We start from the raw sequence: 19,953 nt of genomic DNA on the forward strand, positions 1-19,953 counted from the left end.
ATTGTATCCATGGTGCAATAGTGTTCATTGATAAAGGATACTGTTTGAACACAGGACCACAGAGATGATGCATACCACAGGTAGGTAGCCTTTCAATTCTACTGGGGTCGGGGTCAAAGGATAGATTAAGTTGATGGTCTACTCTTGTGATGATAATGAAATATGAAACATGATTGCTACCAGGTATGTAATTACACAGTCATGATCTAGTATGTTAAGTGTACTAGATTGTCACTCATTTTGCCTAAAGCCCTATACTCGTAAATGTCACAATGGGTCCAACACTGGAGGAATCCAAAAGACTAATTTCTAGCATGGCTTCCTTCATGGAAATGAGATGAATGCCTGGGCATTAGCTGTGGTCGGAACGATGTCGCCCACACATCAGTTTCCCCTCTCCACGCAGCTGATGTATCCAGCTGGGGTCAGCGGCATCGCAGGTGTTCTGCCAGGGTGTAGCACTGGGTGCTGCAAACTGCCATAGGGTCGCCAGCTCCTGATTTTTCCCCAGGGTTGACTCCCGAAGCCTTTCTCATGATTGAGTATATCTGCAAGGCAACAGAGGTTTGAATTCAGAATTTTCCTTCTCCATGGTGGGTAGCCAGCCATGGCTAACGAGCCACTCCTGCCCGAGACTTATTGGTAAAGGTGCCATATATATAAAGCAATGAAGTGAATCAGTGTCCCATAATGTTAAACAAATAGCTTCAACGTATATGGTGAGTGTCTCTCCAAAATAGGGTTCCACAGCTACATGAGGAAGTATGCGAGATGAACCATAGTCGTTCTACGACTGAAGGAGGCCAACTGAATATGGGGAGTGAGAAAGTGTACACTGGATGCCCTCTGTCCATGTAAGGGGGGAGGGGATGCCCACTCTATGTTTGATGTAGGAGGGAAGGTGTGCATTAGAACTTCAACTTTCAGCATCAACATGTGCACAAGGTATTGTCATTGCAGTCACATTTTAAGCTCAGCTATAGGCTACAGTTTAATAAGACAGCTCTCATTAAGATAGGATGAAACAAAAAACTACAGTGCATAAAAGACCAAAATTTATTTGGCTTGACAATGAAACAAGTGACAATTTTAACTAATGTCCAAGTACTGAAGCTCAGAGACACCTGGACATGGCACATTTTGGGCACCAACTTACAGCCAAAGACTAACATAAGATACAGCTCCAACTGTTTAGCAATACAGACTAATACCAGCGTAACACTGCCAGAAGAGTCCTATTAAGACAAAGAGTGGCAGGGATATGGAGACATATTATCAACTCTTGTGGTACATTTTTCTAACAGTGTATTTTTATATTTTATTAACTAATAACTTTGACATGTTCAAAGATGAAGTCTTTGTCACAGAACCTCACTTGGTTGTCATGGAAATACATTCAAATGGCCATCAAAACAATACTTTTTTTTTCATAGCTAAGGTTCACAATATATTTAGTCCAGTATTTAAAAATAATGTTTTCTACATTTTAGCATTTATTTTAGACATTTGTTTGAGCTTCTGTAATATTAGCCCAAAAAAACAACTATACATTTTAATTTTCACATTCAATACAAAAAAAAAATATACTATTTTAACAAACCTAAATTTCTCTTCAAAATAGAAAAGAAAACTAGCCAATCAACTACAGAAAACATATTTTGAATATTTTCTAAAAGTAGATGGCAAAAAGCTTTGCAAATTCTAAAAAAATGTTTGTCTGTATCCTTGAAATGCATCAGGAAAAGCATGCTAAACTATCCAAAATTGTTATCTATAAATCCAATAGACTGTCTATCCAGATTGAATTGTGCCCTTAAATGAGACCATCCAAAGTTTTGTGGAATGAACAGAAAGAAGAGAAGGTTATATAATGTTCTAATTAGCATATAGGCTCTGGACATGATTCATTATAGATTAGAATCAATATGTTTTCTTTTAATTGTATGTAAGAATCAAAAAATGATTTCTTTTGATTACATATGGGAATCAATAGCATTTCTATATCAATAACATTTCTTTTTTTTTTTTTTTGTAATTCAACAATAAAATAATTAACATGTTTTACCGAGATTCTTTGAAAATGAAAGTCTAATTTCTTATACAATACAAATGCATCTGAATTTAAAAAAAAAGCAAGTAGTTTTTTTTTAGTAGTTTTTTTTTAGTACCTAACATTTTTAGTCAATGTACTTCCACTGGTCAGGAAGTGTAATTAATAGCCTGCCCCATGGAGATTTTCTCAAGAGACAATCTTGATAGACGATTCTAAAAATGTACATTAAGTATTATAAAGACAAGTTATAAATGTATCTGTGATGCTGCAAGACCACTAAAGGTCCTCACAGGTGCCAAACCTGAGTGGACTTCAACATATATATTGAGAAGGTCAAAATGTATAACTAGGTACACAGCCAGTCTTTATTTTGCAATTGTTTTTCTGTACAAACACTTTTGACACTAACTGTACATAAACCATATTTTAATACAAACAATTATCCAAAAAGTTTCTTTTATGTACATGTGTCAAACTTTAATCATTATGTATTCACATGAATGACAATCAGAAGTTGATTAAGGCAAGACACAGTCAGCCTTTGAGTGGGGCTACCTTTTTTTTTCTTCTGATATAGGTATGTAGATAAAATTTGTTGAACGTTCACATTATGCAACCATTACTTGTTTAAGTACAAGAACAACTGTTGGCTATCTCTGATAGTCAATCTAAGAAGTACAAATCACAGCCTAATGTCAATTACGTTTCAATCATCTTGACAAGTTTCCACACAAAGACTCTCAGACATTTCATCCTCGTACTAAATGCAGAATAATAAATTAATATTTATCTTAATTTATTTGATAGAATTATCTCCCTTTGTCTTAATGAAGAAAGGATTTAAATAATCCAGCAATTTTTCTTATTTTTGGTTGTCTTTTCTATTTTAGAGGCTTGAATGACCTATAATACATTTGCATATTCCTCTTCTTCTGTGCTCCTCACTTCACAGGATGAACGCTTCTGTTCCTCAGATGACAAGAGTGCCTGACCAGAAGAATTGCTCCCAAAGCTAGACTCCTCCGTGCCGCTGTGGTGGATGTCAGTGAGGCTGGAAGCCTCCCTGGAGCTGTACTGTAGGTGCTTCACAGAACTGTCAGACTCATATTGATGCAGAGCTGGGGGAAGCTCCGTAAAGCTAACTGATATGGAAACCCCACTATACAATTCCTGGTTGCTGGTAGTTGGCGTGTTGGCAAGGTCATCTATGAAGGATCATTTAAGAGAATGTTAGTGCGAAATAAAATCTTTTTATCATTAAAGGTAAAAAATAAAGTGAACAGAATGTTTCAAGAAATCATAGAGTGAAAATATTCATAACTTGAGTATGTACATTATTATTTCTAATAAGAATCAGACAAGATTAATATTGTCTAAAAAGTCTAACAAATAAAAATGTCCTTTCAAATTGTGTTTCAGATTTATGTTCAATTGTTTCAATTGGAGACTAGAAGCGCCATGTGGTTTTAGCATAGTATTTAACAATTACTAAGTATTAAAATTATACAGCATTTTCCAATCTCTGTCATGGATTTTGGAAGATATAATTCAGCCTAGAATGTATTACCACTATCTCTATCATCATAGTCAGGCTCTGGCTCAGAACTATCCTCTCGTTCATCATCAGCCATGTCACCAGTGGACAAGCCACAGGTCATCTGGGTCAAATTGATGTTGGCCTTGAAGTTTTTCTGTGGGAGACCCAAAAGTGTGACAACTTGAAATTATGTAATAGCAAATGACATTACAACTAAAGTGTGCAACAGAATTAAAGTAAAACAAGGTGACAAGTGGAGTTTGTGTTACAAAATAACTCATAAGCAACCCTTGTGGGTCAGTGGTGCACGCACAATAATTAAATACAAACTCACAGCTAAAATTACAATCACAATGGAAACCTTAAATATACAAACTTATGTGAGACAATTACTATCATTAAAATGCTTAGTATAGAATTAAGAGGATTTACCAACTTCTTTTGTAATATATGATATCCAATATCTTTTAAAATCAGATCTTGTGTTTGCTACTCTACTAGATGAGGTGAATCCTAATCAAGATACATTTCAATTGAATAAAATGTTTTTCTTTTGCACTCCATTTTTTGTGTGTGTGTTGATTCAAATAATTAGTCCAGTACCTCACATGACAACATGGCTACAGCAACTGTTTTAAGCCTCATTGCTACAACAATCTTCTGGCAAGCCTGTATATCTAAAAGTCCAACTGTGTACCACTGATACCCAAAATATGTATTTTGATACATGAATGCCTAACACTTAAGCAATCAATCATTTTTTTAAAGTGGGAAAAATCGGTGATAATTGACAATCAACTTACTTTTAAGTTTGAAAATAATTTCTAATGAACTTGGGTCAAAACCATATTTGCATACTGAATCTATTTCTAGCTATTTTGCAAAACATATTTGCATTCTGTATGCAAGTCTGCTTCAGTTGGAGTTTCTTTCGACTGTTAGTATAAAACTTAAGGAGCAGAAAAGAGAGGGAAAAAAAAACCCATCCTACCTCGTGTAGCTTCCTATTAGCTGCTGGGATCAACTCTGTTTCTCTGATTGGAGAGATTTTGGTTTCAGTAGTTATTGAGCCATCTGCTGAACACCTAATGAACAAAAGTTTAGCATTATAGAAAATGAGACTTTGCTTCTGCTGATAAGTGTTATTAAACTATAGGGACCAAATCTAGTGATGAAAAGGAGAGCACTGAATTATTATACTAATATAATATAATATTTTATTGAAGAGAAATTGTGTCTAGTTAAATATACTGGACAGGATAATGTCAATTACTGGTACACAGATTCTCAATAGTAAGATAAAGTACAATTTGTGTGTACACAGTTAGTTTGCTTAGAATGGTTGGAAAGTTGTTTAAAATGACATCACTGAGCCTTGTAGTTTGGGAAGACTAAGTTTAAATATAGTAAAATAAAAACTCAACATTTTTTTAAAAACTAAATTCACCTGACTGTGACAACTGTTGATTTCAGTGGCGATACAGCTTCTTTAATAATGTGCCTTGGCACCACTTCATCAGGTGTGGCATCAGATGTGGCTTCTGTGGATGTGACATCTGTGGTGTCCACCTGAAAGATGAGCGGTGCAAGATTTCTCATCAACATTTCTTTTAACCCTAAACCAATCCATGATGATGAACAAAGATTTTAAAGAATAGAAATTTGTTCTTTACAAAGTCAGCAAAATAATTTAATCCCCAATACAGTATTCGGTTGTATTGTAGTTACAAAAAAAAAGCTACAGAAATGTATCCGTGGAAGAGACTTTTGGCAAAAGACCGGCACGGAGAGAGAGGGTTGTCAGATCATGTGTAATGCCCTAACCATCCAACAGACAAAGGGAAAGGTTAAGGTAGCGAAATAAAAATAATGCTTTCGTAGTTCTTCTTACAGCAGCCATATTCTCCCACTTCTGAAAATCCTGGTTGTGATTTCAAAGTCATTTAGGATAATATCAAAAGTTCTATAGTTAGTTTTCTTTACCAAACAGACTATTTTTACAAGTCAGATGGCAGTGATTATATAATTTGAAGCCTACTTGTCCAATTGAGAGAACATTTTATCAAAATACAATAGCACACACACACAAATAATTAAATTTATTAGCCATGGTTTGAAGACTACCAATAAGGTAGTACCAAAAAGAATCACAATGGATAATGTTTTTAGAATTCTTTTCCAATTCAATTACAATTAATATAATAATTGATGAAACAAAATGTACTGAGAACAAAGTTGTAGCTCTTTAGTGAACAGGTTTAAAAGTTTTTTTTTAAAGCATCTTTTTGACCCAAATGTAATAGTACAAAAAAGTATATAATGTATAATAGGACAGTTTCCAATCTTTCATTTAGTTCCAAATTTTCTGTTCATTTTTTTGTCTTCCTCAGTTATAATTAGTGTGCCATTATTATTAGCCCAAAAAATATTTTCCCATTTGCTTTGGTAAAATTCAACTTCTAAGGAAAATCATTTTAAAATAAGATTGTAGATGCTAAAAGAAAAGCATATGCCAGTACATAAAAGCTTATATTTTCAAGTCATTTGTCTCCATATATACATGGTGCCACCATTCAACTGGTTGAGAAACAAAAAAGAAACAGGTTCCAGAGATTGACAAAAAATCTATTTACATTTTTCTTTGGTCCTCCAACTTTGTCTTTGTTTTTTTTCTTCTCCAGCGTTCCTTTACTACTTTCTTTATCTGTATCCATTTCTTTTTGATATTCAATAGGGCCTGAGACTAAATTCCTACAACAAACAAAATGCATTGGTATTCAATAGGACCTAAGACTGTTCCTGAAAAAAAACACTAAATCTGTGGTGTTCATTGGGGCCTAATTGTAAGTTCCTAAAGCAGTGTTTCTCAAACTTTTTAACAAATACCCATACACATGGATTTATAAATACAGTGAGAATATTTTTTTTTTCCCTTCAAAAAATTAATTGACCAGCCTTGCCCAACTCCCATCCCCATCTGAACATTGCAGTTTGAGAAACGCTGCTCTGAAGAATGTATATCATGAGTTGAACATATCAAATGCTCGTAATAGAGTGCAGTGTATAGAAAAAGAATACACAACTTTATGTAACTGTAAATGTGTCATGTTTTTCCATTTACAATGTCTGCCTGGTCGTGCGGTTTGCGCGCTGGACTGTCGTTCAGATTTATCGATGGTCCAGGGTTCAAACCCTGCCTGCTCCCATCCCCTGTCGTCCTGCAGGAGGTTTGGACTAGGAAGTAATTATCTTCAACTCTGAAGGAACATCCGAAACATGTAAAACATTTTACAAACATTTTTTTTTTTCAATCCTTAATACTAGTTTAAAATTATCATCCCAAAATTATTGGATAATAAACAATAATAACACATCCCAAAAAAAATATGATTAAAGTTTTGCTGACAGCTTTATGTATTCTGAGGAACTGGCTACACTCCAAATGTATTTGTATAAAAATCTGACCTCCCTTGAATGTCTAGCATGGATGGTCTCATGACTTACTTTTCTTTCTGTCCTTTTTTCTCTACAGTAAATAAAGCAAGTGGACTGGAGATCTGGACATGGACACCTAGGAAAAAAGATGATTATAAGGTCCATAAAATACAATTCTTAAAGTAATAGAAGTCTCAAATTTTATTTTAAAATGTGATAGTGCAAAAATCATGAAAATTCATTAGAGCACATCAAGGTCACATATGAACATTATAAAACAAAAAATGCACTGGAATGAGTTTACAGATAGCTTCATGCTTTAAAAAAGAAGCTCTCAATTCAAAGCAAATTTAAAAGATAATTGATGACAATACTAGTGCTGTGACTATTAGCATGACAGTGTTACAGTCTGTGGTGAAAGATTAAAAAAAACACCTAAAGACATCACACTGCAACTGCACAATATAAAAGCCAAAAATAAAAAGTTGGAACTCTACCCTCTGTGTTCATAGGTGGCACCACCTGACCATTTAGAGCTTCGATGAGGGAGATGGCTTCATACCCTTGGGGCACACCTTCTTGGTTAACTGTGTTCTCTTCACTGTCAGACTAGAAAAAGGTCAAGGATGAAAGATATTGTGACTCATTCTTCATTAAGCCTTTCACTAACATGCATAAATGCACACCACTGTCAAACACTCATCTCACCAAAAGCAATAAAGCATCAATGCAAAGCATCAAATACTATAGACAAAATTAGTTGTCTACATTGAAATAATTTTTGTTAAACTTCAGGTGATAAAATTAATATATGATATAAAGATTACAAAATCTAATAAGTTTTAATAAATAAAAAAAGTAACTTTTTCACTTGAAATAGTCATTAGCACTAGAGTTTCTTAGTCAATTGCTCAAACCATAACTGAGATAATACCCTCATTACTGGATCCTTGACTAGTATTGTGGGAGAGCTGTGATTGACTTGAAACCAAAATTCCTCCCCCCTCTGCCATGATCAGAGATTGTGAAAACTGGTGCATCGAGAAACAGGACAGTCCATTAGGTTACTCAATCATCCTTTTGCTTCTTCCCATTTTCTGTGTGCTGCCTGAAGAATAATCTTGGCCAAGAAAATGTTTCACAGTGCATCCAAACTACCCCCAGTTTTAGTTTCATTTTTTTTCATTTCTGGTATCACACACCAACATAATACAGAATGAAACAGCACATGTTCTGGAAGCTGAAAATAGTGACTAGTGTAATTTGCATTCATGGAGCATCACCAGAGAATGCAGACCATGTCCCTCCAAGCCGCAAACCGGTATTCTATCAAAAGGCCAGAACAGGACACTGGTCCCAAAATACTCCTATACAAGAAAAACCATATGGAGAGGTGCCTTTTCTGGAAACTAGTGCGCAGTTCATCTCAGATATTGGACTAGTCATTTGAACTCTCCAACATAAAAATGAGAATGCAGAAGAATATTTCATATTTAATTTCAAAGTCCTGAACTGAGGTTTCAGCCTGAACATTCAAATGGCATATAAAAATCACCAGAAATTATAATTTTAGGTCTGCATTTCTGAAAATTTTATCACACAAATCTCCTCTAAAGGATGATTGACTTGTGATGTACTCCCTTCCTTCATTTCAATATCTTGTCATTAAAACATACACAAACTTTTGTTAACTGTCTTTACTGAAATCACTCAAGAGTACCCCCTACAATGTAGTCCCAGATGTTGAGCCTTGAAAGTACTACAGCATTCAAATTTGTAAAGGTACTTTAAAATAAAGTGCATAATACTAAAATCCCATTTTATTCTACAATGAAAAAGCAAGTTTAAGTGTTTTTTTTTAGTCATGTAAGAACTAAGGTTTTTAAAAAATATTACAAAACTAAATCACTGACCTGCGGAGAGTGGGTGGATGTGGGAATTATTTTTTTCCTCATGGCTCGTATCTGAAGGAGGGCTCTGAACTTCACTCTGCAGATGGGGCACATACTAGCCTGATAGCGCAGGGAATCGGCACAGTTGCTGCACAGACATAGGTGACGACATGGAAGGATGAGTGTGTCACGCATGTCAGACATACATATGACACACTCTGCACCACTATCTTCAATATCATCATCAGGATCAACCTCCTAAAAATATGTTTACAACATACCAGTAACCAATGAACTGAATAAGCCTAAGGCAAATCTTACATAATTCTTAAACATTAATTGCACTTAATTAATTGCAACAGCAATATATTATTATAGCTTTTATATAGCGCTACTTTCATGCTTATAGCATGCTCAGAGCGCTTTTGGTCCAATCTCTTTTGTGGACCAGTGGGGGGGGGGGGGGGGGGGGGTATCTAGGAGTTGGTTTTCCGTGCTGCCTTTAGGCGCTCAGTAAACACAACTCTACCCGAGTTGGGTGTCGAACCTCGAGCCCACTTCTAGGTAGCCAAGCCAAGTTCAATCGCACTTGGCCTCTCAACCACGCTTCCCACAATTGGAAGTCATCTGCCAAAATTGCCAAATATAATATCCCACTCTAATAGATCAATGTTTGATCCATTTTATTTTTTAAAGAAATGTTCCTGGCCTTTTACCTTAACCCTCTCCATGTTCTTGTTCTCAATGCCGTAGATTTCTTGCAGAAGGTAACACAGACCATCCACCAACTGTTTCTGTTTGAGCGGTTTGATTGTGTATGCACCCTCTGTGCTCTTCTCTACCACCGCATATGTTATATGTGCATGTCCAGCATGCTCTAAATGGATGAGACATGGACCACTTTGACAAATGTAGCATTCACATTTCATTATTAATTAAAAAACTGATTAGTTCTATTGACACTACATTAATCTATTATTCCGACGTTTATTTTTAACAATCTTCCAAACTTCTTGTGTCAAGTGCTCACCTTCCTCTTCAACCATACAATGGATCGCAATGGGATAAACATCTTTGTCAAAGTGATACTGCCACTGAAATAAATATTATCAAAAGTTCAAACGATACGTCTGAAATTAAAAACTATATAATGTTTAAATTTCTATTTCTGGAGCCCTCACAGCTAAAATAACTTTTTAAAATATCAACTAAATTCACATAATGTTTATAATGCCTTTTCAATTGTACATTTTTTAATATGAATACCTCCTCATCTGGAAATTTGCTTGGGTCTATGAAGTGGTTAGGCTGGTTGAAATTCTGCCCTGCACCTCTCTTAAAGTGGTATGTTTCTGAGCTCAAGGAACTGTCTCTAGGATGATAACTGCAGTACAAATAGAAAGTAAAAATAAGTCACTATTAAACTAGCTCTTAATATCAGGCAATAGTGCTAACCAATAAAAATTCAAGCTTAGTAAGAGTGCATGGCTTTTTAGTACACAACACCTTAGACATTTAACATTGAAGACGATCGCTCAAGCAAATATGCATCCACTTTAGTCAATTCCAGTCACACTCACAAGGTTGATTTTATTTAAAATTTGAAGAACTTTGTTCATTTTAACTTAAAAAAAAAAAAAGATCGTTTAATATTTTGAAGCTATATTTAACTATGAAGACAATCGCTCAAGCATATATTCATCCACTATAGTCAATTTCTGACACACTGGCATGGTCGATTTTATTTAAAATCTGTTTTTTTGTTCTTTGTTAACATAAACAAAAAGATGTTATATTTTGAAGCTGAATTTAAAAAAAATGTTTTCAAGAAAAGCAAATGTGACTTACACAACTTGGCCGTTGATGATTTCTTCAGAGGCAAAATAGTGTATCCTGACAGCACACCTAACATCTGAATCTAAAATGAACTCTATATTGTATGATGTGCTGGTACTCTCAACATGTCCATCTACAGCCACTTTATCTGCAGTGGAGGCTCTAGAATAGCAACATGACAGACTCAATGTATGCATCATTAAATAGGAACAATCTGATATAAACTTTGTCACATGTAAATTATGAGTGAGTCTGGTGTGAATGTACACTTTGGTTTCTTATAGTTATAATGTTTTTTGTTTGGTGTAATGCACAAATTGTAAGACAAATTTCCATACGGACAATAAAGATTATTATTATTATTATTTGTTTTGCCAGTTTTTACACTTATTTGTTAAGGGGATTATGCTAAGGCCTACTCTACAAGATCAACTCCCTTGACTAGTCTTATATAGCTCTACAAGATCAACTTCCTTGACTAGTCTTAAATGACTTTACAAGATTAGCTAACTTGACTAATCTTAAATGACTCTACAAGATTAGCTAACCTGACTTAACTGACTCTACAAGATCAACTTACTAGACCAATTTTAACCAACTCTACAAGATCAACTTACTTGACCAATCTTAAAGAATCTTTGCGAATGTAGACCAGACTTTTCAAAGTTTTCGTCGGGTCATTTCCTGTTGGAACTGGATATGGAAACTGAAAGAAAATTTTGTGACAATGTTGTAGAAACATTATTCAGATTATGAAAAGCAGTCTAGCATTTGTTTAAACCTTTAACAATTTGCTCATAAAGGGAGCAGAAAAAAAAAGTTTTCATGCCATTGGCATTATAATAGAATGTGGGTTGATAATACTTTGAATATGACCCAGCTATTACATTCAAGAATAGACAAAAAAATTTTTACTAGTTTCAACTATGAAATACAAGTTTAGCCATAAAGAATAGTAAATGTGGTAGCTGACTAGCAATGGCAAATACAAAAGTGATCATAGCCAAAGTTAGGGCCTTGAGTTTGAATGCCGACCGGTGGGTGGGTTTGGGAAGGGGCTTATTTTAAATTCCCAGGTACTTCATACCTACATGTGCTACACTAATAACCTTATCAATAAATCTCTATGTATACAATATAAAATGCATACAATATGAAACAGAAAACAGATCTTCTACCTCAGTCGGACTCATCATCAAAAATTCACACCTACATACAAGAAATAATAAGCATTACAGGAGGTACTTCAACAGACTAAAAAATAATAATAATTGGAAACCAAATAGAAGCCACAACTAAGCTAGTTGTCATCATCAACACGCCACAATGAGTTCACTGGCACAACTATTATGTCGCAAATCTAAAGCACCTTTACAGCAGATGTATCATGATTATTTTCACAATAAAATAATTTCATTTAAATTAAATAGTCTTTTATATCAGTACTGTTGTTTTGATCAATCCACGTAGACTGATAAGCAGAAGATACTAACTCAATAGATCAAATAGCATCCCTAAAGTAGTCATTGTTTAACTATCAAAATCTTTATATCCACATATTGTGTAAATGTATTCAACATTCCCTAAAAAAACTATTTTTAAAAAATCCATTTAATATGTAGCATCCACCAAAACAAAATTTACCACTCTAATAAGGTTTCATCTTTACATTTCCAGAAAGCTGTGCCACTACTGCAACCAAAATAACAATAAATAACAATAATAAAATTACAAAACAATTACAGGAACTGGCTTATTTCCAAGAAAATTCAACTCTTCACTGTCACCAAAAAGATATTCTCCAGGCTGAGGGGATTCAAACCTTTCACCTCCCATTATAAAATGTGTTCCAAAGTAGCTTCCTAAAAAGAAAACATGTAAAAATTTACTCAATTGTGCAAGCCCAATTAATATTTATAACAATGAATGATCATTATGAGCATTATCATATTTTAAATTCAGGCTGAAAATACAAACAAATTAGCCAGATAGATTTTATCCTATTCTGGTTTAAGTTATTATTTAAAGTTACAACAAATTAAAATATAGATTGATTTTTTTTGTATAACTAGCTGAAACACGAAAAGCACCAAAGTATCTCATAGTAATGTCCTGCCTGCCAAAGGTAATCTTTTTTTGTCGAGCTTAAAGCACTACAGTGTAACAGAGGTTCCCCCCCCCCCCAGAAGTGCTATAAAAATCAAATCAGGGGACATCCTTCACTGGCATAGAGAAAAGTAGCTGACAGCTGTTAGCCTCTGATATTGACAGTTGGAGAGCTCTCATAAAGGCAGCAAGACATTTTTGAGGCCCAAAGAAAAGCTCTTGTTGAAGACATATGCAGAAGAAAAAAGAAACTTTTAATACCCCCCCCTCCTCCAGTGGACAATGGCTTTGTATTAAATGTGACAAAATATGCAGGTCACAAACAGGCTTGCCTAATCATCTGAAACAATGCACTCAACCTTATTAATCTTTAGAATCAAAGACATTGCCATTATTATTAATAATATAAATGTTGGTAAGCAATAAAGATTAATTAATAAAAATATTTTAGGCTTTACTATTTGAAAATGTAATGTAATTTAATTTTTAGAATGAAATAATGTATTAATGTTAAGTATAAGTGTAAAAACTTAAGATATGGATCTAGTATCTTCAAATGGCTCTCAAAATTAAAGATGTTTTTTTTTCTTTTATAATTTCATGATTAGACTACATCTACACTTTAAACCTACATATTTCATACACCTAATAAGGCTAATTTTACACAAACAATTCACTAAAAAAATGTTTGTTTAGCACTACCATTTTGTAGTAACCAATCTAGATTCTACTCTGTGGCATTTTACGTCTCGAGAGACGATCTTTTCCCTTTGCAACTTCTTGAGTGACTAGAGAGGTCAATCCTTGATACACAGCTGCGATCGCAGGTTGTGCATATGTAATCACCAGGCGCCGTTGCATTTTCACCCTTCTTTCTGCTTCTGTTGTGTATGACATCTGCAATCCGTGACCCTTCCTTAATGCTCTCTCTCCATGTGGATCTATCCAGTGCCACCTCTTCCCAGCTGCTAGTGTCGATTTTGAAGAGCTTCATGTCGAGTTTGCATACATACGTATAACGTAAAAGTGGGCGACCAGAGGCTCTCCTGCCTTCTATTAGATCGCCATACAGAATGTCCTGTGGAAGTTGACCCACTCGCATTCTACAAACGTGGCCAAGCCAGCCAAGGCGTCTGCTGCTGATAACAGAGTGGATGTCCTGGCATCCTGCTCTTCGAAGATTCTACTAATTCTAGTTTAATCTGAGATTTTAGTTTAGCGCTACCGCACTAGAATCTAGATTACTGAATATTATTCTACTTTCTAGATAGAACTCTAGACTCTAGAAGTATTACCCAAGTTGATTCAAGTTCATAATCTAATCATAAAGTTCATAATGAAGATTGAAGTAAATCACTAAATGACTAAAAGTTAGTAAAAGTTCTAAAACTAAAAGTTTAGTAAAAAAAAGTAAAATGATAAATGAAAATGATTGGTATCTATTCTACATTCTTTAGATCTACCAGTTTTGGGTGGATATCTGTAGGCACTCTGCGAGGCGGCATCTCTATTTTCTTCTCGATTATTTCGATTTCTAGTAAGTGTAGCCCCCATTTCGTTAAAATATAGTTTTATTTTAACTATTGTTAGTCTCTGTTTTTATCCGCCATTTTGGAGCTAAGATCCGGATATGACGAATGTTATTTTGATTGATGACGTAACTTTTATAAACAATGATTTCTAGAAATACCAATTACAGAATTTATAAGATAATACGATGGGTTTTTTTATAGCAAAATAAATTATATTTTTCCTATAGTCTCTTAAAGAAACATGTCATTGTTTATTATTATTTTAATTTAATTCATGCTCTTGTTTGTTGACATGCCGGGAAAAAAATGCTTCCCATTCTTCTCCTTTATGTTTTTCTCCCCATGCAAAGAAGTAAGGCAGCCAATCAAAATCAAAATATCGTGTGTTGTTTTTGTCCTCTGCTTCCCCATTGGTCAAAGCAAAGATTGCCTTGATGTGTTTACAGTCTCGTCAAAACAGAACATTTTCATAGGAACAAATACTTAGGTTTTATTTCATTATGGATAATTTAAAACAGCAAGTTATGATTAATCAGTTTGTACATGCAGCTGGATGTCACGCAGAACAAGCCAAGCAGTTTTTACAAGCAGCACAATGGCATTTTGAGGTTAGTGTAGCCCTTGGGTTCTTTCGACTTTGACGATGTAAACATGGCTGAATGTTTATCATTACGGTGTGGCGTGCTCGGTGAAGTGCGCACTTCCAGAATGACTAGTTTCTAAGTGTGAAACCTGTTTGTTTATGTATTTCTGACAGCTGATAGTCAAATGTATAACACATTTTTGTTACAGGCAGCATTAAGTATGTTCTTTCAAGAGTCTACTGTACCCAGTATGTGTAGAACATGTAACAGAAGTCACACGAATGGCAATTACCCGGTAAGGTGTTGAAATCAATACAATAGTGACTCTCTTCTCAGGCCTATCCCAATATTTTGTTTTTATTATGTTGGTTGTAAGGATTATAGTAACACGAATCACTAATAATAACATTTTACTTTCTACCAAGATAAAAAAAATGTTGTTTTTTTTTGTTTGTTTTTTTAAATAATTATAATATATATATATTTGTATTTTTGTATACACAAGTTTTAAGGCAAGGCTTAGATCTAGCTGCTAGCACTGATATTGTCTATAGACTATAGTCATAGTCAGTTATAAGTCATAGATCTGTTCTGTGTATGTGTTTTTATGCAGATCTTTAGCCAGTCAATTCAAATTTAATAAAAACTTGATTTTAAAATGTTAATGTAATTTGTTTTGTAATGAATATGTATGCTGCCTAATTCTTAAGTAGTAAAGATGTGACCTATATACATGATTTATATTATAATATGATTACATTTTCTGACATTGCCAATTTGGCATTATTCATAAATAGTTTTCATACTCAAAGCATAGCTGAGCCTAAGTTAACCTTGTAGTTAGGTCTTTGATTCAATTAGTCATTTTAAGCTACAGGTTTAAAAGTTTATATACTTATACAATCAATATATCTAATATAGTTAGAATCATATAACTTGAATTTTTATAGATTCTAAATTTATGTCTTTTCATTGGGCTTGCCTGCCATCACTAAATTATTTCTTTTTAGACGTAGTTACTAGAAAATAATTTATTACATTTGATATCCACAGTTGTGCACACCAGCAAATACACCTGCTACTCCGCCCAATTTTCCTGATGCTTTGGCAGCACTTGCCAAACTTACAACAGGAGACAAAGTATTTGGGGGCTCCCCCCACCCTCATTCTAGTTTCTCATATCCCTCCCCTACACAACAAGCTCAGCCAGGAATGGCTCACTCACCAAATAGCATGCACATGCAAATAGAGGCCAACAGTAGATAAATCTGTTGAGAACTCTCCATATTTAAGTTTCGGCAGCTTTTGGAGAAACATCGTTTAAATAGCCAAGGACTACCTGCCGATGTTTAGATTATTTTGGAAAAAAAAAAAAAAGAATTATTCTCACTCTTCATTGAATATTTGCACAAATTCTAGTGTTATGCGGTGTTGCAAGACATTTTGAAATGTTCAGGGATTGGAGTTTACTGACATGGAAAAAAAACACAAGGCTTAGGATTTCTATAGATGTTTCTTTCAATTTTTTTTTATTTTTTTTTGTCACAGAGTGACTTAGTTTTACAATATTTTATTTCTTTAAAAAAATAGTTGAACAATTGTGTGTCATTTATGATGCAGAGATGAAATACACTATGAATAGCAGCAAAAACCAAGTTTATGTAGTGCTACAGTTTATTGGCCCGTGCTTAAAATGATAAAAAAAAAAATTATTTGTCAACATTTTGTTAAAGGTTTCTTTTATTCTCAAAACTTTGTATAGAATTACATCTGTGAGTGGATCATTTTTCTATCAAAGTTATAAATGTAAGAATAAGTTCTTAATTAAAACTGACTCATCTTGTGCAAGTGTGAGTGTAACTGACTGATCACATTTTAAACGTGATTGCTAAGGCCTCTGTGTTCAAATGATTTCCCCTGTTTCTAAAAAAAGAAAAAATAAATAAACAATCCATTTTACTTTTTTTTTTAGCTGGGCAAATATTCCTTGTAGTGTACATTTGATGTTTCAACAAATATTTTTTTTTGTGTGTTAAAGATTGTTTTAAGATTTATTTCTGACATGGGTCTGTGATTTTTTTTTTCGACTGTCATATAAATTATTTGTACCAGTGGCAAATGGTTGAATTAATCTGGCACCATTAAACATTGTTGTACTAATGTACCAGCTGAGTGTGATGAGGTATGTAGACGTTTTCCTTTGTTGTCAATTCTCTCTTCTAAGAAAAGAAATGGTGTGCATTGTTTGCAATCCTATGAACTATTGTGTCAGATTTGAATGAATATCTGTGTTGCATGATTACAACTATAAATGAAACTTTCATCCCAACCCAAGGTATGGTCTGAGGTATTTTCGTGACGTACTATATTGTTTAAACAACAAATGAAAGCATATCATTGGTTTGTAATATCTTCAGGTCAAGTGTGTTCTCTACATATTTATATTCTGCAGCCCGCACATAGTACACACACCTATAGTTAGATGAATAATTTGTATTCACAGACATTAGTGTTCATTTTTATTTTTAAAAAAAAAAGCATTCTCATGTTCCATTATATGGCTCTTATGTTGTACAAATTCTGAGAGGAACATTGGAGTACTTAATATTAGTGCATAGTATGTTTTGGAACCATTCAATGTCAGAATACAGCACTACCGGTACTAGTGTCACATATAAAGTTCTGATATTCTTTCAACCATACTTTATTTCATTAATAGTTCTTGGGTTAAGAGCTGAGAATTGTTTTTATATATAAACTTCATGTTGTTATTAAAACATAACATTGACTACGAGTTGCATCATCTCTCACAAAGCTTACAGTGTAGTATAACTAGACTCTGGGTTTTGAAGACTAGTCTGCACTTCTCATTCTCGCATTTTCTTTTCAGGATGTTCCCATTCACAACAACTTGATTCATAGTAATATTTTGTTTGTGTACATGACACCTTTCACTGATACATTTGACTTTTTTTTTTTTTCGCCTGTTAAATTTGTAAAGTTAAAAAAAAAATGCCAAGTTGTCTGTACATAGAAATGGTTTTCTTGTGTTTCAGGGTTGGTGAGATAGAAATGTTTTACTTTCTCCCTAAGTAAGAAATTTCAATATATAATATTATCTAAGTTTTTTTGTGTTTTTTTCCTAGGTTTTCTTAATTCATTCTAATGGCCACTTCTTGTTACTGAATTGATATGTAGATTTTGTCTTTTTCATATATTTTGTGGATTTTTTTTTTTATTGTGTTGATTTTTTTTAATGTAAAAATGACCTCATTACATCAAGTGTGTATGTGTGTGTATACCTTGCTGCCTATATGTTTCTGTATGTGAATTTTTAATGTTTTATGAAGTAAATAAACAATCATATTTATACTTCCATTTTTATTTAACTAGTTGATAAATTGACTGACCTTTGCGACTTCAGACTTGAACTTGTGGGGACGTAACTGATGTAAAATCAGTCTTGATAATTACAAATAAATGAAGGTTCATATTATATTTTACAAGTATAGGTATAGATAGATAAATAGATTGATTGATTAGTATGGTATGGTATAGTATGGATTAAAATAAGTAAGCTGTCTTGGTTTCTTTAATTTCAAATAGTAACTTTTCTATCTATCAGTTTCTTCTGCAGTTTTTAAGATACTGCAACATAAGGCAGCATTTAGAATTCAAATGCCTAACAATTCCCTCAAGTCATTGGATCCCAATGCATGCATGATTTTAGTGGTTCTTGAAAGAAAATAGTACGGTACTATGTACATTCATCAATACTTGTGAACACATAAAACTAATCCTGCATTGTTTAAAACTTTAAAAAAAAAAATGGAATTGCAATAACTTGTTTATTCTTCTGAGGAGGTTAAAAAAAAAAAGGTTTGACCTTAAAAAGACATTGGTTAACTTGTAGACTTCACAGTAGTGGTAGATAATTGTTCTGGCCACACTAGACCCTTGTACTTTGTGGCTATAGAGAGTTTGTGCAGGATACATTTTCATGTTATGGATATAAAATAGTCAACAGCACAATCAATCAATGCAGACTTCTATCTTTAGTACACCATACCACAATACACACTATAAAGCTGTTGCTTTTTATATTCATACTTGTGTCATTCATGTGTCATGTGTGCCCTTCCCTAACAGAAATTACATTTAGAAACACAAAACAACAAGGAAAATATTTGTTAGAGGTGATTAAAAAAACAAAGCTTATTTAAGAAGAACCACAAAATCACTGCCACATATCTCAATACTACTGGAACAAGCTCCCTTTTCTCTATATGCATCAAAATAATCTAATTACCACTTATTGGTTAACAAATAGGCTAATTTTTTATTGATTGGTGTATTGTCATCGACTATAGATAATTATGCAATCAGAGAATAAGTGGGAGAAAAAGCGTGTACAAATCATTAAAAAGGGGGGAATAGCTCCACATTTACGGCCACATCTCAGTAAGTAGCATTTATGTACCAATAATTAATTAACTAATTGTTGTTTTTTTTTTTTATTGATTCATGTTTTGTTAGATAGGGGCCTACAACAAATAATCGATCAACTTGATCGGAGAATGGCTGAAGTATCCGTGTACCGGTACTAGATAGAGTGAGTTGATAGAAGCTTTGTAAACAATATCTACGTTGTGTACTCATGGACTTGTATTATGCAGGATTGCTTTGCTTAACTATCACATTAATACCATTTCATTTTCCAGCCTTGATGTTGCAAGGTGGAGTTATCGAAATCCAAAGGTTCGTGCTCTGGTCAGAGCTGTCCGTTGGTACCCTATATTTAATTCACCATTTTTTAAATCATCAAACATTGTTTCCTAAATGCCGCCTTTATTACCGTATGTAACATGTAGTGGCGTAGCTAGGGGGGGGGGCGGATTTGAAAATCCCCCCCCCAAATTAGTGCTTTTTACATTAAATATTTCGCAAAATGCAGCGCCCCCCCCCCTAAAAGAGGTCA

The 19,953-nt window shown here is 33.9% G+C and overlaps 2 protein-coding genes across 2 annotated transcripts; one reads left to right on the top strand and one right to left on the bottom strand.

The window, feature by feature from the left end:
• Positions 1-1,042: 1,042 nt before the first annotated feature.
• Positions 1,043-14,502, bottom strand: LOC106057894 (E3 ubiquitin-protein ligase MGRN1-like). Its single transcript, XM_056018789.1, has 15 exons — positions 14,323-14,502; positions 12,497-12,615; positions 11,371-11,459; positions 10,766-10,915; positions 10,184-10,301; positions 9,948-10,011; positions 9,634-9,794; positions 8,939-9,175; positions 7,523-7,634; positions 7,095-7,161; positions 6,224-6,341; positions 5,038-5,159; positions 4,582-4,675; positions 3,621-3,744; positions 1,043-3,258 (listed from the first exon to the last, which is right to left on the bottom strand). The coding sequence occupies exons 1-15, from the start codon at positions 14,411-14,413 to the stop codon at positions 2,957-2,959; spliced, it is 1,968 nt and encodes a 655-aa protein (XP_055874764.1). The 5' UTR covers positions 14,414-14,502; the 3' UTR covers positions 1,043-2,956.
• Positions 14,503-14,797: 295 nt separating this feature from the next.
• LOC106057903 (UBA-like domain-containing protein 1) lies at positions 14,798-18,353 on the top strand. The gene is made up of 3 exons (XM_013215254.2): positions 14,798-14,999; positions 15,184-15,270; positions 16,029-18,353. Exons 1-3 carry the CDS (start codon positions 14,892-14,894, stop codon positions 16,239-16,241), a joined length of 408 nt encoding a protein of 135 aa, XP_013070708.1. The 5' UTR covers positions 14,798-14,891; the 3' UTR covers positions 16,242-18,353.
• Positions 18,354-19,953: the final 1,600 nt, after the last annotated feature.

This window comes from Biomphalaria glabrata, chromosome 2 (assembly GCF_947242115.1).
Source record: "Biomphalaria glabrata chromosome 2, xgBioGlab47.1, whole genome shotgun sequence".
Taxonomy (NCBI): domain Eukaryota; kingdom Metazoa; phylum Mollusca; class Gastropoda; family Planorbidae; genus Biomphalaria; species Biomphalaria glabrata.

Bases quoted from the DNA above. Each gene is read 5' to 3' on its own strand.
- LOC106057894 (XM_056018789.1), bottom strand. From the start codon at position 14,413: ATGGGGGCTACACTTACTAGAAATCGAAATAATCGAGAAGAAAATAGA. The intron at 10,916-11,370 runs GTAAGTTGATCT...TTGCTATTCTAG, and splicing joins GATTCTTTAAGATTGGTCAA to AGCCTCCACTGCAGATAAAG. The intron at 7,635-8,938 runs GTCAGTGATTTA...ACCTTTTTCTAG, and splicing joins CATCCACCCACTCTCCGCAG to TCTGACAGTGAAGAGAACAC.
- LOC106057903 (XM_013215254.2), top strand. From the start codon at position 14,892: ATGGATAATTTAAAACAGCAAGTTATGATTAATCAGTTTGTACATGCA. The intron at 15,000-15,183 runs GTTAGTGTAGCC...TTTTTGTTACAG, and splicing joins CAGCACAATGGCATTTTGAG to GCAGCATTAAGTATGTTCTT. The intron at 15,271-16,028 runs GTAAGGTGTTGA...TGATATCCACAG, and splicing joins ACACGAATGGCAATTACCCG to TTGTGCACACCAGCAAATAC.